At 27.7% G+C, this 14030-nt stretch overlaps 1 protein-coding gene across 1 annotated transcript in view; it reads left to right on the forward strand.

Moving 5' to 3' along the window:
* The first annotated feature begins 10441 nt into the window (after nucleotides 1-10441).
* LOC111680761 (alpha-2B adrenergic receptor) overlaps nucleotides 10442-14030 on the forward strand; it is a 38968-nt gene continuing 35379 nt past the window's right edge. Inside the window, exon 1 of the mRNA XM_046950423.1 lies at nucleotides 10442-10495. Within this exon, the coding sequence (XP_046806379.1) occupies nucleotides 10442-10495 (54 nt within the window). The remainder of the gene's footprint in view (nucleotides 10496-14030) is intronic.

Here is a 14030-nt window from a genome sequence, read left to right on the forward strand (position 1 = left end):
TCAAAATTTTATAAAATTATCTTGAAACTTGAGACCAGTAGATTGTGCAGTTTACCATAAGGTGAGTGTATGACCAATATTTTTAGGTGTTATAAGCATCAGCACAAACGTATAATACCCTCCCTTTAATAGTGGTGTAGGGTATAGTAAACTATAAGTTCAGCTAAAAGTTTTTTATGCTAATAAATAGCAGCAAAAAATATATAATGTTAGTTTTAGAAACATTTTTGGCGTAAAGACTATATTTTGTGGTTGTTTAAGAAAAAAGTTTTAATTATTTTAGTTTTTTTTTTCTTTTTTTGAAAAATGCCTTGTCGGTTTTCTATTGGTTTCAGGATGACTTTTAAGTATTATAGTTTTGTTTTAAGAAATGCTTATCAGCTGAGAAAAAAAAATACATTTCTCAACACAAAATTTGCAACATAAGGAACGTTAAGAATATGGGGTTTTTAAAATATGGATAAAACTCTAAGATCAAACTTATCAACAGACCTATGTAAAAAAAAAGTTTTAATTTTTACCACATCCTTTGGCAAAACCAAATAAATTTTTTTGTTCAAATAACAATACCCTATTTAAGAAACGTTTCGCCCCTATCACTTATCCTCAGTTTTATTAATTCTCCTTTATTGCAAAGAAAAGTCATACACATAAAATTCAAAAGCAAATAAAATAAAAAAACTACCCTCCACTTAAGTATTTCTCCACTTTACAGTTTTAATTAATTTAGATAATTTTTAAAGAAGTCCTTGGAGACTAATTGCTTTAATTATTTGAATTATGTTCAACTGAATAAAAAAATAAATCATTCAGAATCTATTTGCAGTTAAAAAAAAAAAAAAAAAAAAAAACTTTAAAATTACCAAAATAAAATCCTATAAACAATGCTCTTTATCTGAAAATTTTACTGATTATTTGCCAACAAAAGAAAAAGTTATTTATCACTTTTTACTGTGTGGAATGTGTATGTGTATTTAATATTACAATTTATAATCAAATACACCTCAGGGAGTTGTGTGTAATTTTCATATAAAATTTTTATAACTAAACGAAACGTAACGACAACAACCATACAATTTCTTAAATAACCCATAATAAATTTTATACGAAATATTTTATACAACTAAATTTATATACAAAATATTTGCATAGACTGGGATACGGACAGGGACAGTAATACCCACACACTCAGACATTTACTTTTTATTTGTGTAAAAAAAAGTTTGAATTTAGTTCTTTTTTTAGCAAAAAAAAAAAAAATAAAATTATAAGAACAATAATAAAAAAAGTGTAGAAAAAATGTGTTCTTAAAATTGTCATAAATTATGCATATTAGCCAATTTATTAAGGTTGACATGTTTACGCTTTATGAGCAAAATAAATAACATGTTTTCTTAAGGATAAAATCACTATAAACCACTGGGCCAAAGTCTGTGTATGCATGTGTTTTTAACTGATCTAGTAGTAAAAAAAATTTAAGGGACACAAACAAATCACAGACGTTAAAATTTCAAAATTTAAGAATTTGGTTGCGGTATGTGGAGTTTCTTAATACACCTTTTACTTTAAATGACACACAGATATTGAAGTACGTCGCAAATTATATGTAAATTTATTTTGTTTTTTCGTTATTTAGTATACGTAGTTTGTCATTGGATTCATCGTAAAGATAAAACATGTTTAAATTTAAACCCTGTAGGGGTGAAAATTACTTTGTGGGAGCATTTCTCAATATGAAATCATTAAAGTGTACGACAAATTTATAAGCGATTTTGTTACTTAAAATATAGATATATGTATAAATATATGGACTATAGACTAGACTATAGACTAGACTATAGACTAGACTATAGACTAGACTATAAACTAGACTATAAACTAGACTATAGACTAGACTATACACTAGACTATAGACTAGACTATACACTAGACTATAGACTAGACTATACACTAGACTATAGACCAGACTATACACCAGACTATAGACTAGACTATAAACTAGACTATAGACTAGACTATACACTAGACTATAGACTAGACTATACACTAGACTATAGACTAGACTATACACTAGACTATAGACCAGACTATAGACTAGACTATAGACTAGACTATAGACTAGACTATAGACTAGACTATAGACTAGACTATAGACTAGACTATAGACTAGACTATAGACTAGACTATAGACTAGACTATAGACTAGACTATAGACTAGTTTATAAACTAGACTATAGACAAAACTTAATTATTCAAGAGTATACTCTAGACTTCGGATCAGACTATAGAGCATGTTATAACATTAATTTAAACTAATTTTCCGTCTAGAAACTAATAGAGAAATATTTACTGATAAACTGTACACCATCCAAAAATGGGTTAGCTATATTCATATAGATACTTTGATATAAAAATCATAAAAATATACAAGCCTACACAAGATTCAGCCACGTTTTACCTGTCTTGTAATGAAAATTTACTAAAAATAGAAAATTTTGAAATTTAATTTTGCGGTTTGTTGTTAACTTTTGAATTCATAATTGTTGACTTTTAAATTATGAACACTTTTCTGTTCATGTCCTACTCTATAAATTATAATCCTTAAAGCCCATTCAGAAAATAAAACATAAAATACCACAGATACGACGAACTACAAGCTTACGCAAAAAAAAATGTTAAAAATACAAATACTCACACTCTACGTTAAATTGGTCCTTTAACAGTAAATGGTTGTTAATGGCTTAAAAGCTTTTTTCGGTTCATATCACTCAAAGTAAATTATAATAACTTTCTACCGCAATTATTTACAATAACAGGATGTGTATACAGCTCATACTTGCAGACATACACAGAGATATTGGGGAAAACTGTACAAAATGACTGTATACAAAAAATGTCCTTAATAAAAAAGGAGAAAAAAAACATAAACAGACACAACGACAACAAGAAATATTATAAGAAAGGACCAACAAAAAATTCTTAAAAGCATGTGTGTCAATAAAAATGGGATTAAGTTTGTGAAAAATTTTGTCTTTCAAATTTCTTCTCTAACTAAATATTGTGTTTTTTTTTTCTTGAACTAAGTAAACTAAAATTTGTTTTTAATAACTCATATATTTAAGGCCATGACTCATAAGGCGTTTCAGATTTTTCTTGAAAAGATTTCTTTCGTTTTAATATTGATAAAATTTTAACAAAACTGGTATATGATTTTTTAAATATTTAAAATTTTTTCGTTAATATTTTAAAATATCATAATATGGTTAAACTCAGTTGCAATATATTATCACTATATTTTTCTACTTATCACAACATTGTCAAATTTTGATTCAAAATAGATAAAGTTAAAATTATTTCGTTTCGATTTCGTAAACTAAAATTTCTAATTTAAATTTCTTACATTACTTGACAAAATTAGCAAATTTTAAATTCTTTCACAGAAACTTAACTTCATTATACACATGTACCAAAGAACCTGAGATACGTATACATTTAATGTTATAAATTAAATGTGAATTATTTCAACTTATTTTATTGTCACGTAAAACAACACAATATGGTAGTGTTGTGTATGGCAAAAGTGGTATTCATATAACAACATATCATATATATAATGTTTATTTATGAGTTAAAATGGTTGTAAATAACATAATATGTTTTCATTGTTGTCATTTTTTAATTGTTGGAACAATAATAATGTTTCAGTAAATCATATTAAAATTTTTAATAGATATGAATATTATTTACAATAACTAAAATATTGTTAAAATGTAATTAAAATAACAATAATTTATTTTTATTTCATGTGTTTTATTTATTATAACAATGAAAATAGTATAGTTGTAGTAACCATGTTGAAATATGATTTGCTCTGTGAGTGAAGCGATTGGATGGTTATGTTTATAAGATTCGGCATATCCGGAAATATATTTACTTTACAACACTGCGTTCTCTTTAAAATCTTAAATCTCCTTAAACAAAATGGCTATAATTTCAAATATGTCATTTGTTGGCAACATAAATCTTTTTATTTCTTAGACTCTTACTGAAAACATTACCTAAGTAATTGAAACATTAAAGTTTAGAAACCATATTTAAAACAATATGAAATAATTTTGCTAATTATGTATATTATCAACATCAAAAGTTATCATCACTCACATGTATATGTCACATGCTTTCATAAATTATTTACGTTTCTTCATATAAATTTACTACTTAACCTTTCTTATTTATATAAATCATTTAAATTAACAATTTCTGCATAAAAAGAAAAATAAAAAAACACTAATTTCCCTATAAAGTCTCACGCAGTAATAGTAATAAACATTAATTTGTTGAAAAAAAGAAAAGTGATGAAAACAACTCAAAAAGTACTTTTTTTATAAAGGGATCATAAACAAAGTCAAAAACATACTATAACATTGTGGTAATAAAAAAAATCTCAAGCCAAAGAAGAACCAGTAAAACTTTGACTCTCAAAGAAATGAAGAACTAAGAAGAAAACAAAAACAAATTTACCAAAGTATTGTGCGAAAAAGAAAATAAAACAAAAATAAAATGGGAAATAAATAAATGTTTGTAATGTAATGAGCAAAAAAACTTACTTTGTTTATGTAAAATGTGTGTAAAATTTATACAACTATACCTTACAAGCAAATAGAAATATAGACTATACTATACACTTGACTATAGATTTGAATATAGACTAGACTATAGACTAGACTATAGACTAGACTATAGACTAGACTATAGACTAGACTATAGACTAGACTATAGACTAGACTATAGACTAGACTATAGACTAGACTATAGACTAGACTATAGACTAGACTATAGACTAGACTATAGACTAGACTATAGACTAGACTAATGACTAGACTATAGACTAGACTATAGACTAGACTATAGACTAGACTAATGACTAGACTATAGACTAGACTATAGACTAGACTATAGACTAGACTATAGACTAGACTATAGACTAGACTATAGACTAGACTATAGACTAGACTATAGACTAGACTATAGACTAGACTATAGACTAGACTATAGACTATAGACTAGACTATAGACTAGACTATAGACTAGACTATAGACTAGACTATAGACTAGACTATAGACTAGACTATAGACTAGACTATAGACTAGACTATAGACTAGACTATAGACTAGACTATAGACTAGACTATAGACTAGACTATAGACTAGACTATAGACTAGACTATAGACTAGACTATAGACTAGACTATAGACTAGACTATAGACTAGACTATAGACTACACTATAGACTAGACTATAGACTAGACTATAGACTAGACTATAGACTAGACTATAGACTAGACTATAGACTAGACTATAGACTAGACTATAGACTAGACTATAGACTAGACTATAGACTAGACTATCGACTAGACTATCGACTAGACTATAGACTAGACTATAGACTAGACTATAGACTAGACTATAGACTAGACTATAGACTAGACTATAGACTAGACTATAGACTAGACTATAGACTAGACTATAGACTAGACTATAGACTAGACTATAGACTAGACTATAGACTAGACTATAGACTAGACTATAGACTAGACTATAGACTAGACTATAGACTAGACTATAGACTAGACTATAGACTAGACTATAGACTAGACTATAGACTAGACTATAGACTAGACTATAGACTAGACTGTAGACTAGACTATAGACTATAGACTAGACTATAGACTAGACTATAGACTAGACTATAGACTAGACTATAGACTAGACTATAGACTAGACTATAGACTAGACTATAGACTAGACTATAGACTAGACTATAGACTAGACTATAGACTAGACTACAGACTAGACTATAGACTAGACTATAGACTAGACTATAGACTAGACTATAGACTAGACTATAGACTAGACTATAGACTAGACTATAGACTAGACTATAGACTAGACTATAGACTAGACTATAGACTAGACTATAGACTAGACTATAGACTAGACTATAGATTAGACTATAGACTAGACTATAGACTAGACTATAGATTAGACTATAGACTAGACTATAGACTAGACTATAGACTAGACTATAGACTAGACTATAGACTAGACTATAGACTAGACTATAGACTAGACTATAGACTAGACTATAGACTAGACTATAGACTAGACTATAGACTAGACTACAGACTAGACTATAGACTAGACTATAGACTAGACTATAGACTAGACTATAGACTAGACTATAGACTAGACTATAGACTATAGACTAGACTATAGACTATACTATAGACTAGACTATAGACTATACTATAGACTAGACTATAGACTATACTATAGACTAGACTGTAGACTATACTATAGACTAGACTATAGACTATACTATCGACTAGACTGTAGACTAGATTATAGACTAGACTATAGACTATACTATAGACTAGACTATAGACTATACTATAGACTGGACTATAGACTAGACTATAGACTAGACTATAGACTAGACTATAGAATAGACTATAGAGTAGACTATAGACTAGACTATATACTACACTATAGACTACACTATAGACTACACTATAGACTACACTATAGACTACACTATAGACTACACTATAGACTACACTATAGACTACACTATTGACTAGACTATAGACTAGACTATATACTAGCCTATAGACTAGACTATAGACTAGACTATAGACTAGACTATAGACTAGACTATAGACTAGACTATAGACTAGACTATAGACTAGACTATAGACTAGACTATAGACTAGTCTATAGACTAGACTATAGACTAGTCTATAGACTAGACTATAGACTAGTCTATAGACTAGACTATAGACTAGTCTATAGACTAGACTATAGACTAGTCTATAGACTAGACTATAGACTAGTCTATAGACAAGACTATAGACTAGTCTATAGACTAGACTATAGACTAGACTATAGACTAGACTATAGACTAAACTATAGACTAAACTATAGACTAGACTATTGACTACACTATAGACTAGACTATTGACTACACTATAGACTAGACTATAGACTAGACTATAGACTAGACTATAGACTAGACTATAGACTAGACTATAGACTAGACTATAGACTAGACTATAGACTAGACTATAGACTAGACTATAGACTAGACTATAGACTAAGACTATAGACTAGACTATAGACTAGACTATAGACTAGACTATAGACTAGACTATAGACTAGACTATAGACTAGACTATAGACTAGACTATAGACTAGACTATAGACTAGACTATAGACTAGACTATAGACTGGACTATAGACTAGACTATAGACTAGACTATAGACCAGACTATGGACTAGACTATAGACTAGACTATAGACTAGACTATAGACTAGACTATGGATTACACTATAGAATACACTATATACTACACTATAGACTACACTATAGACTACACTGTAGACTACACTATAGACTACACTATAGACTACACTGTAGACTACACTATAGACTACACTATAGACTACACTATAGACTACACTATAGACTACACTATAGACTACACTATAGACTAGACTATAGACTAGACTATAGACTAGACTATAGACTAGACTATAGACTAGACTATAGACTAGACTATAGACTAGACTATAGACTAGACTATAGACTAGACTATAGACTAGACTAAAGACTAGACTATAGACTAGACTATAGACTAGACTATTGACTAGACTATAGACTAGACTATAGACTACACTATAGACTACACTATAGACTACACTATAGACTACACTATAGACTACACTATAGACTACACTATAGACTACACTATAGACTACACTATAGACTACACTATAGACTACACTATAGACTACACTATAGACTACACTATAGACTACACTATAGACTAGACTATAGACTACACTATAGACTACACTATAGACTAGATTATAGACTACACTATAGACTACACTATAGACTAGACTATAGACTACACTATAGACTAGACTTTAGACTAGACTATAGACTACACTATAGACTAGACTATAGACTAGACTATAGACTAGACTATAGACTAGACTATAGACTAGACTATAGACAAGACTATAGACTAGACTATAGACTAGACTATAGACTGGGCTATAGACTAGACTATAGACTAGACTGTAGACTAGACTATAGACTTGACTATAGACTAGACTGTAGACTAGACTATAGACGAGACTATAGACTAGACCATAGACTAGACTATAGACTAGACTATAGACTGGACTATAGACTACACTATAGACTACACTATAGACTACACTATGGACTACACTATAGACTACACTATAGACTACACTATAGACTACATTATAGACTACACTATAGACTACACTATAGACTACACTATAGACTAGACTATAGACTAGACTATAGACTAGACTATAGACTACACTATAGACTACACTATAGACTACACTATAGACTACACTATAGACTACACTATAGACTGCACTATAGACTACACTATAGACTAGACTATAGACTAGACTATAGACTACACTATAGACTACACTATAGACTAGACTGTAGACTACACTGTAGACTACACTATAGACTACACTGTAGACTACACTATAGGCTACACTATAGACTACACTATAGACTACACCATAGACCAGACTATAGACTAGACTATAGACTAGACTATAGACTTGACTATAGACTAGACTGTAGACTGTTTATATATATATATATATATATATATATATATATATATTATATATATATATTATTATATATATATATATATATATATATATATATATATATATATATATTATATATATATATATATATATATATATATATATATATATATTATATATATATATATATATATATATATATATATTATATATATATATATATTAATTAATCAAAATTTTTATCACTGTAGGGCATTTGATCGCCGTTTAAAACTGAGTATATATATAAATTAACATTTTTTTTTACCTTATGACAAAGGAGTCGTTGCTTTAATGTTATACCGACAAAATGCCACCATTTAAAAACATAAAACTAATTTAGAGAAACAGTAAACGACAGCAAAACAAATAATATATACGCAAAAGAAATTATAAATGTATGTAAGTTTAAATGTATGTATGTGTAAAAAAGCCACACGTGTGTCTAAATGTCTTTGTATGTGTTAAGTACCCTCTTATAATTATAAACAGACAGAAAATATACATTTGTGTGTCAGATTCACGAGTAAACAGTGTTGCCACTGGGCATAAAATTTAAATTTGTGTATTTATCCTTTGTTTATAAACTACAATTACAGTTTTATTCAAAACCTTTTGCCTATTTCCTAGTACCACAAACAATTAAAAAGTTCATGTGAATGTAAGACATTTCTAAATATATCGAATTCATTTTTTCTGCCATTTATTTTCATTCGCAACGGTAACACTACTAAGTATTAACATTTAGTGAGAACGAAAAAATAAGATAAAGTAAACCATTACAATTGTAGCAAAAACAAATAGGACTAAAAAAGAGAAACTACTACAGAAGCTTAGGTATTCTATGTACAACAGAAAAAAAGATGAAACACATCTCAACCTTACACTATTAATCGTAACCACAACAACATTTACGTTATGACACCAACGAACTAAGTAGTTCCAAATAGTATTAACATACTAGATTCCTACAGTTCACGACCACCTCTTTTTAATTTAACCTTTAAAATGACTAAACACATGTATGTATATTAGGATGGTATAAACTAAATGTGGTCGAAACAGTTGATTCTTATTTCGATTTGTTTCATGGTTGAAAGCATAATTAAATCTGTTATTGGCAATAAGCCCTCTCATGAAGTCTCATTTTTCACACATACATACATAAATACAAAACATAGCTTTAAGTTTTAATTCACACACTTGTCTCTATTCCTATTTAACTTGTGTGGGTCATGTTTGTATGTTTTAAATTTAGAAAATTGTTTGGCACAAGGAAGATTAGGAACCATTCTAATCTATATATGTATATGACAGTATCAGTGTGTACATACAGTCATGTGTATTTATGGGGTGTACGTTTCTGTAACGACGAACCGAGACAAACGAAGAAATAAAAAATATTGTACAATTACATTAAATGAAATTACATTTAAAACGGAATTAAATAAAAACTAAACAAAAGAAAATAACAAAGAAAATGGTGTAGAAAATAAAACCCTACATCAGTTACGATTAAATCGTATTTAACAGGATTTCCTCAATAGTAAATGAAAAATCTATTAAAATTTAATTTTTTACTTTTAAAACGATAGTGTATACGATGATTATCTTTTAAAGAAGATGTTGTACTATTATTTTTAAGCGAACTTTTTCTTAAACATATAATAGCTAACATGATGTAGGGTACTAATGTTTACACTATATGTATGTATGTGTATTTACCTATATGTGGGACATTACCATTATTAGCTTAGATGACAACAACAAAAAGAAATATAAAGTAAACAAGAGGAAAAAATCTACATAGAATAAACAAAGGTAAATAAGTAGAATGATATAAAACTCATCAAGAAACAGTTTTTCTTCATTTTCTGTATTTAAGTATAAATTTGTTAATTTCTGCAGTTGTTTTACACATTTTTTTTCTCAAACGAAGTTTTTTAAGTGTTTAACAGATTTTTTCTCATAATTTTTAATATAGGGGTAATTTTGGTTTTCTTTAAATGTCATCTATAACATTACAAAGTTTTAATTAGTTTGTAATATGAATGTATTTAGAAGAGATTTAAATAATTGCTAAAAGGGGGAAAATTTGTTATACATGGTTTGCTTTTAGTATGTGCATAAACAATAACAATATTTTTAGAAATATACCAGAACTAGTTGGATTTAAGAATATGTTTTCATTTAATAATATTTTTAATTCTTAATATATTAAGCTTTCAGCATTTTATTGTAAATATACTAATTATAATTTTTCTTTTTTTTTAGGTAAGTGAAAACTATACAATTTAGAAAACATTATGCATAAGGTAATTAATTCCACATGTAAATAATTGATATGAATTAAATGATATTAATGATCAAATTTCTAAACATAGTTTAAATTCAATTAATTTTTTATTTGAACAAATTAATTATTTTATAATCAATTTATAGACGCTTAGGACTAAAAAAGTCAAATTTAAAAAACCAATTAAACAATTAAATTGGTACATGTGCCAAATATTGGAAAATCCTATTTTTGAGTTAAAAATATTTTTTTGATGGATATCTCATTTGTATTCCATTAAGCGAAAGGGAATTTTTATATCTTCATAAAAAACCAATACAAAATAATATTTATTTAATGCAAAAATAAACAATTTGTTAGAAACATTGAGAAATAGCTTTGGAAATTTTTTCTTAGAATCAATATGTGAAAGTTACACTTATTTGAAAAAACCGATAACCAAATGCCCTACTGTTTAATACTATTAACTTTGGTGCGAATTTCATCAAAATCAATATTTCAATGAATTAATTAACAATCATACGTCCATATAGCATTGTAGTAAAAAATATTACTCATACGCCTATTAAAGTAAACTTAAGCATAGAAAAAGTGGAAAACAATAGCAAATGAAAAGCAAGCATAAAAGTATTTATAGTCGAGTATGCCCGACCATATGATAACCTACAGCAGTCAGTATGTTAAAAATGTAGATTATTTTTTAAATAATAAAGCATTTGATTTCATTTTTATTTTAATTCTGGAACTTTTTAAATATTTTTTTACAAAAAGGATATTTTCTACAAGAGGACTAATATGGGAGTGAGGGTATGGGCATATCCTTATAAATTTTGACAGAAGAATTTACGTCTACATCAAACTTATTAATTTAGAATTTCATCGTGTTATTAGTGTTTCTAAGTGAATTTTTACCATAAAGTCATTTTGCGAAGGGGAGTTTGTATAGGGGCTAAGGTCAAATCCCTATTAAGGGGGTGCGGTTGTATAGGAGCTAAGCAAAATAATGGATATAACAACTATTAAAATAGCGTTCGTCCTTGGAAGTAAAGATGGTATAATTATTTTCTACGAAAAGTATTAAAGAGTTAAACATAATGCTTAAATATACTTATGTTCTTGAAAAAAAGTCCTTATGTTAGTCTTATAATTCCAACTATGAACGTATGTATGTATGTATTAAGATAATATAGAAATTTCCTTGCAAACATCTGATTTTACTAAAATATTATGTTTTTTCACATTTAATTACTTCTTAATACCATCGTAAAAAAAACTAATTTTTCTTTTGCTCTTAATCGCTTTGATATGTATACTTTTGATATAATACTTCCTTTTTCGGTTTTTTTTTCATATCCAGTTTTATTTTCTTTCATACTTAAGACAATCAAAATACAGATAGATACAGAATATAGTAAAAATACTAAAGAAAATTTATTAAATTCTCTGAAATGCACTGCTATAAAAACAAAACAACTTAACTCCATATGTGCGTCATTTAATGTTTTATTATTTTCTCTATTTTTTTTTTTGCCTCCGTATACATATTTTAAGCTGTAAAAACAAATTGCAACTAGTAAAAACTCATTTATTCAAAGGCATTCACTGCTAAAAACAAACAATTTACAAAAGGATACATAAACTCATATGTAAGAATTTCCACATAAAACGGTTATGGGCAGATATTTAGAAATTGTGTAGGTGTGCACAGCAACTTGCTGTGCAATATTTGCTAATATATTTTTTCAGCCTTGAGAGCTTTGCTTCAATATTAGTGTTGCCCATTACTGTGACATAAACATCCACACACTAGTAAACATACACACTCGTGTATGACAACATTGTTTATGAGCTGAAATGCATTTGAACATGGAAATGTTATTTTGATGACTTTAGCTAAAACTAAAAGTTTATTAGTTTTAGTTGAAGAAAATTTCTTATATAACAGCGAAGTTTTATTATTAAAGAAATTCTTATAGAACGACATGGGTAAGCAGCAATTAACTGAAAATCTAATAAAACTTATATTGGTATAAAGAGTTTTATTTCTTAAACTGTGCTCAAAAGTCAGCTCATGTAAAATGTTATAAAATTTAATATATAATATAAATTGGTTAGAGAATATAAAGAATTTATCTAAGAAATGTAATTAAGTGAATTTTAACTATATATTAATGTGGTTATTGCAAATTTCATCGTTTTATTATTAGTTATAAGTGATTTTGCGAGTCATTTTAAAACAGGGGTTTTGGTTAAATCGATTTTAACCATTTTCAATAGGCTTAATCCTTGGAAAGTGTATGTACTAAATCTCATCAAATTATCTCGAAAATTGAGATCTGTAGCTTGCACGCACAAGCTTTACCGACAGATGGACGGACAGACTGACGTTCTCCTGACTATAGTGGTATTATACTAAAAAATATAAATCATCATAAAATAACATAGACATTTCTATATCAAAAGACATACAAAACGAATTTTGTCAATATGAAAATATATTTTGCATACAAATTAGTAAGTATTGATTGTGTATGCTTTTTGCATACAATACAACTCAATTTAATAAAATCATGTGAAAAGAAAACAAAAATCTTAGAAAAAAACCAACAAATAAATCAAATGTTAAAACCAACATAAAATAGTAAAAAATATGAAAATAAACCCATAATTTACCACAAAATACTCTTAAATTGGCAGTATCCATTTAAAACATTTCAAAGGCAAAAAATATCATAAACTAAAAAAAAAACACAAAGAAAAAAAATTAACTGCATATCGACAAAAAAATCCAAAACCTAGAAACTAAAATGCCACCACAAAAATGATAGACACAAGAAAATAAAGCAAAATTATAAAAGAAAATAAACTTGAAAAGTGAAGACAACAAACTGTCAACGGCACAAAGGAAATCATCTAATGGTGAAATATCCTTTCAAAACCGGCATCGATTTTTTCTATGCCTTGGAAACATACAATGACACACGTCCTCTCACAGCATCATATCTCAAATAATAGTTGGTTA

Source organism: Lucilia cuprina, chromosome 4 (genome assembly GCF_022045245.1).
Source record: "Lucilia cuprina isolate Lc7/37 chromosome 4, ASM2204524v1, whole genome shotgun sequence".
NCBI classification, from domain to species: Eukaryota; Metazoa; Arthropoda; class Insecta; order Diptera; family Calliphoridae; genus Lucilia; species Lucilia cuprina.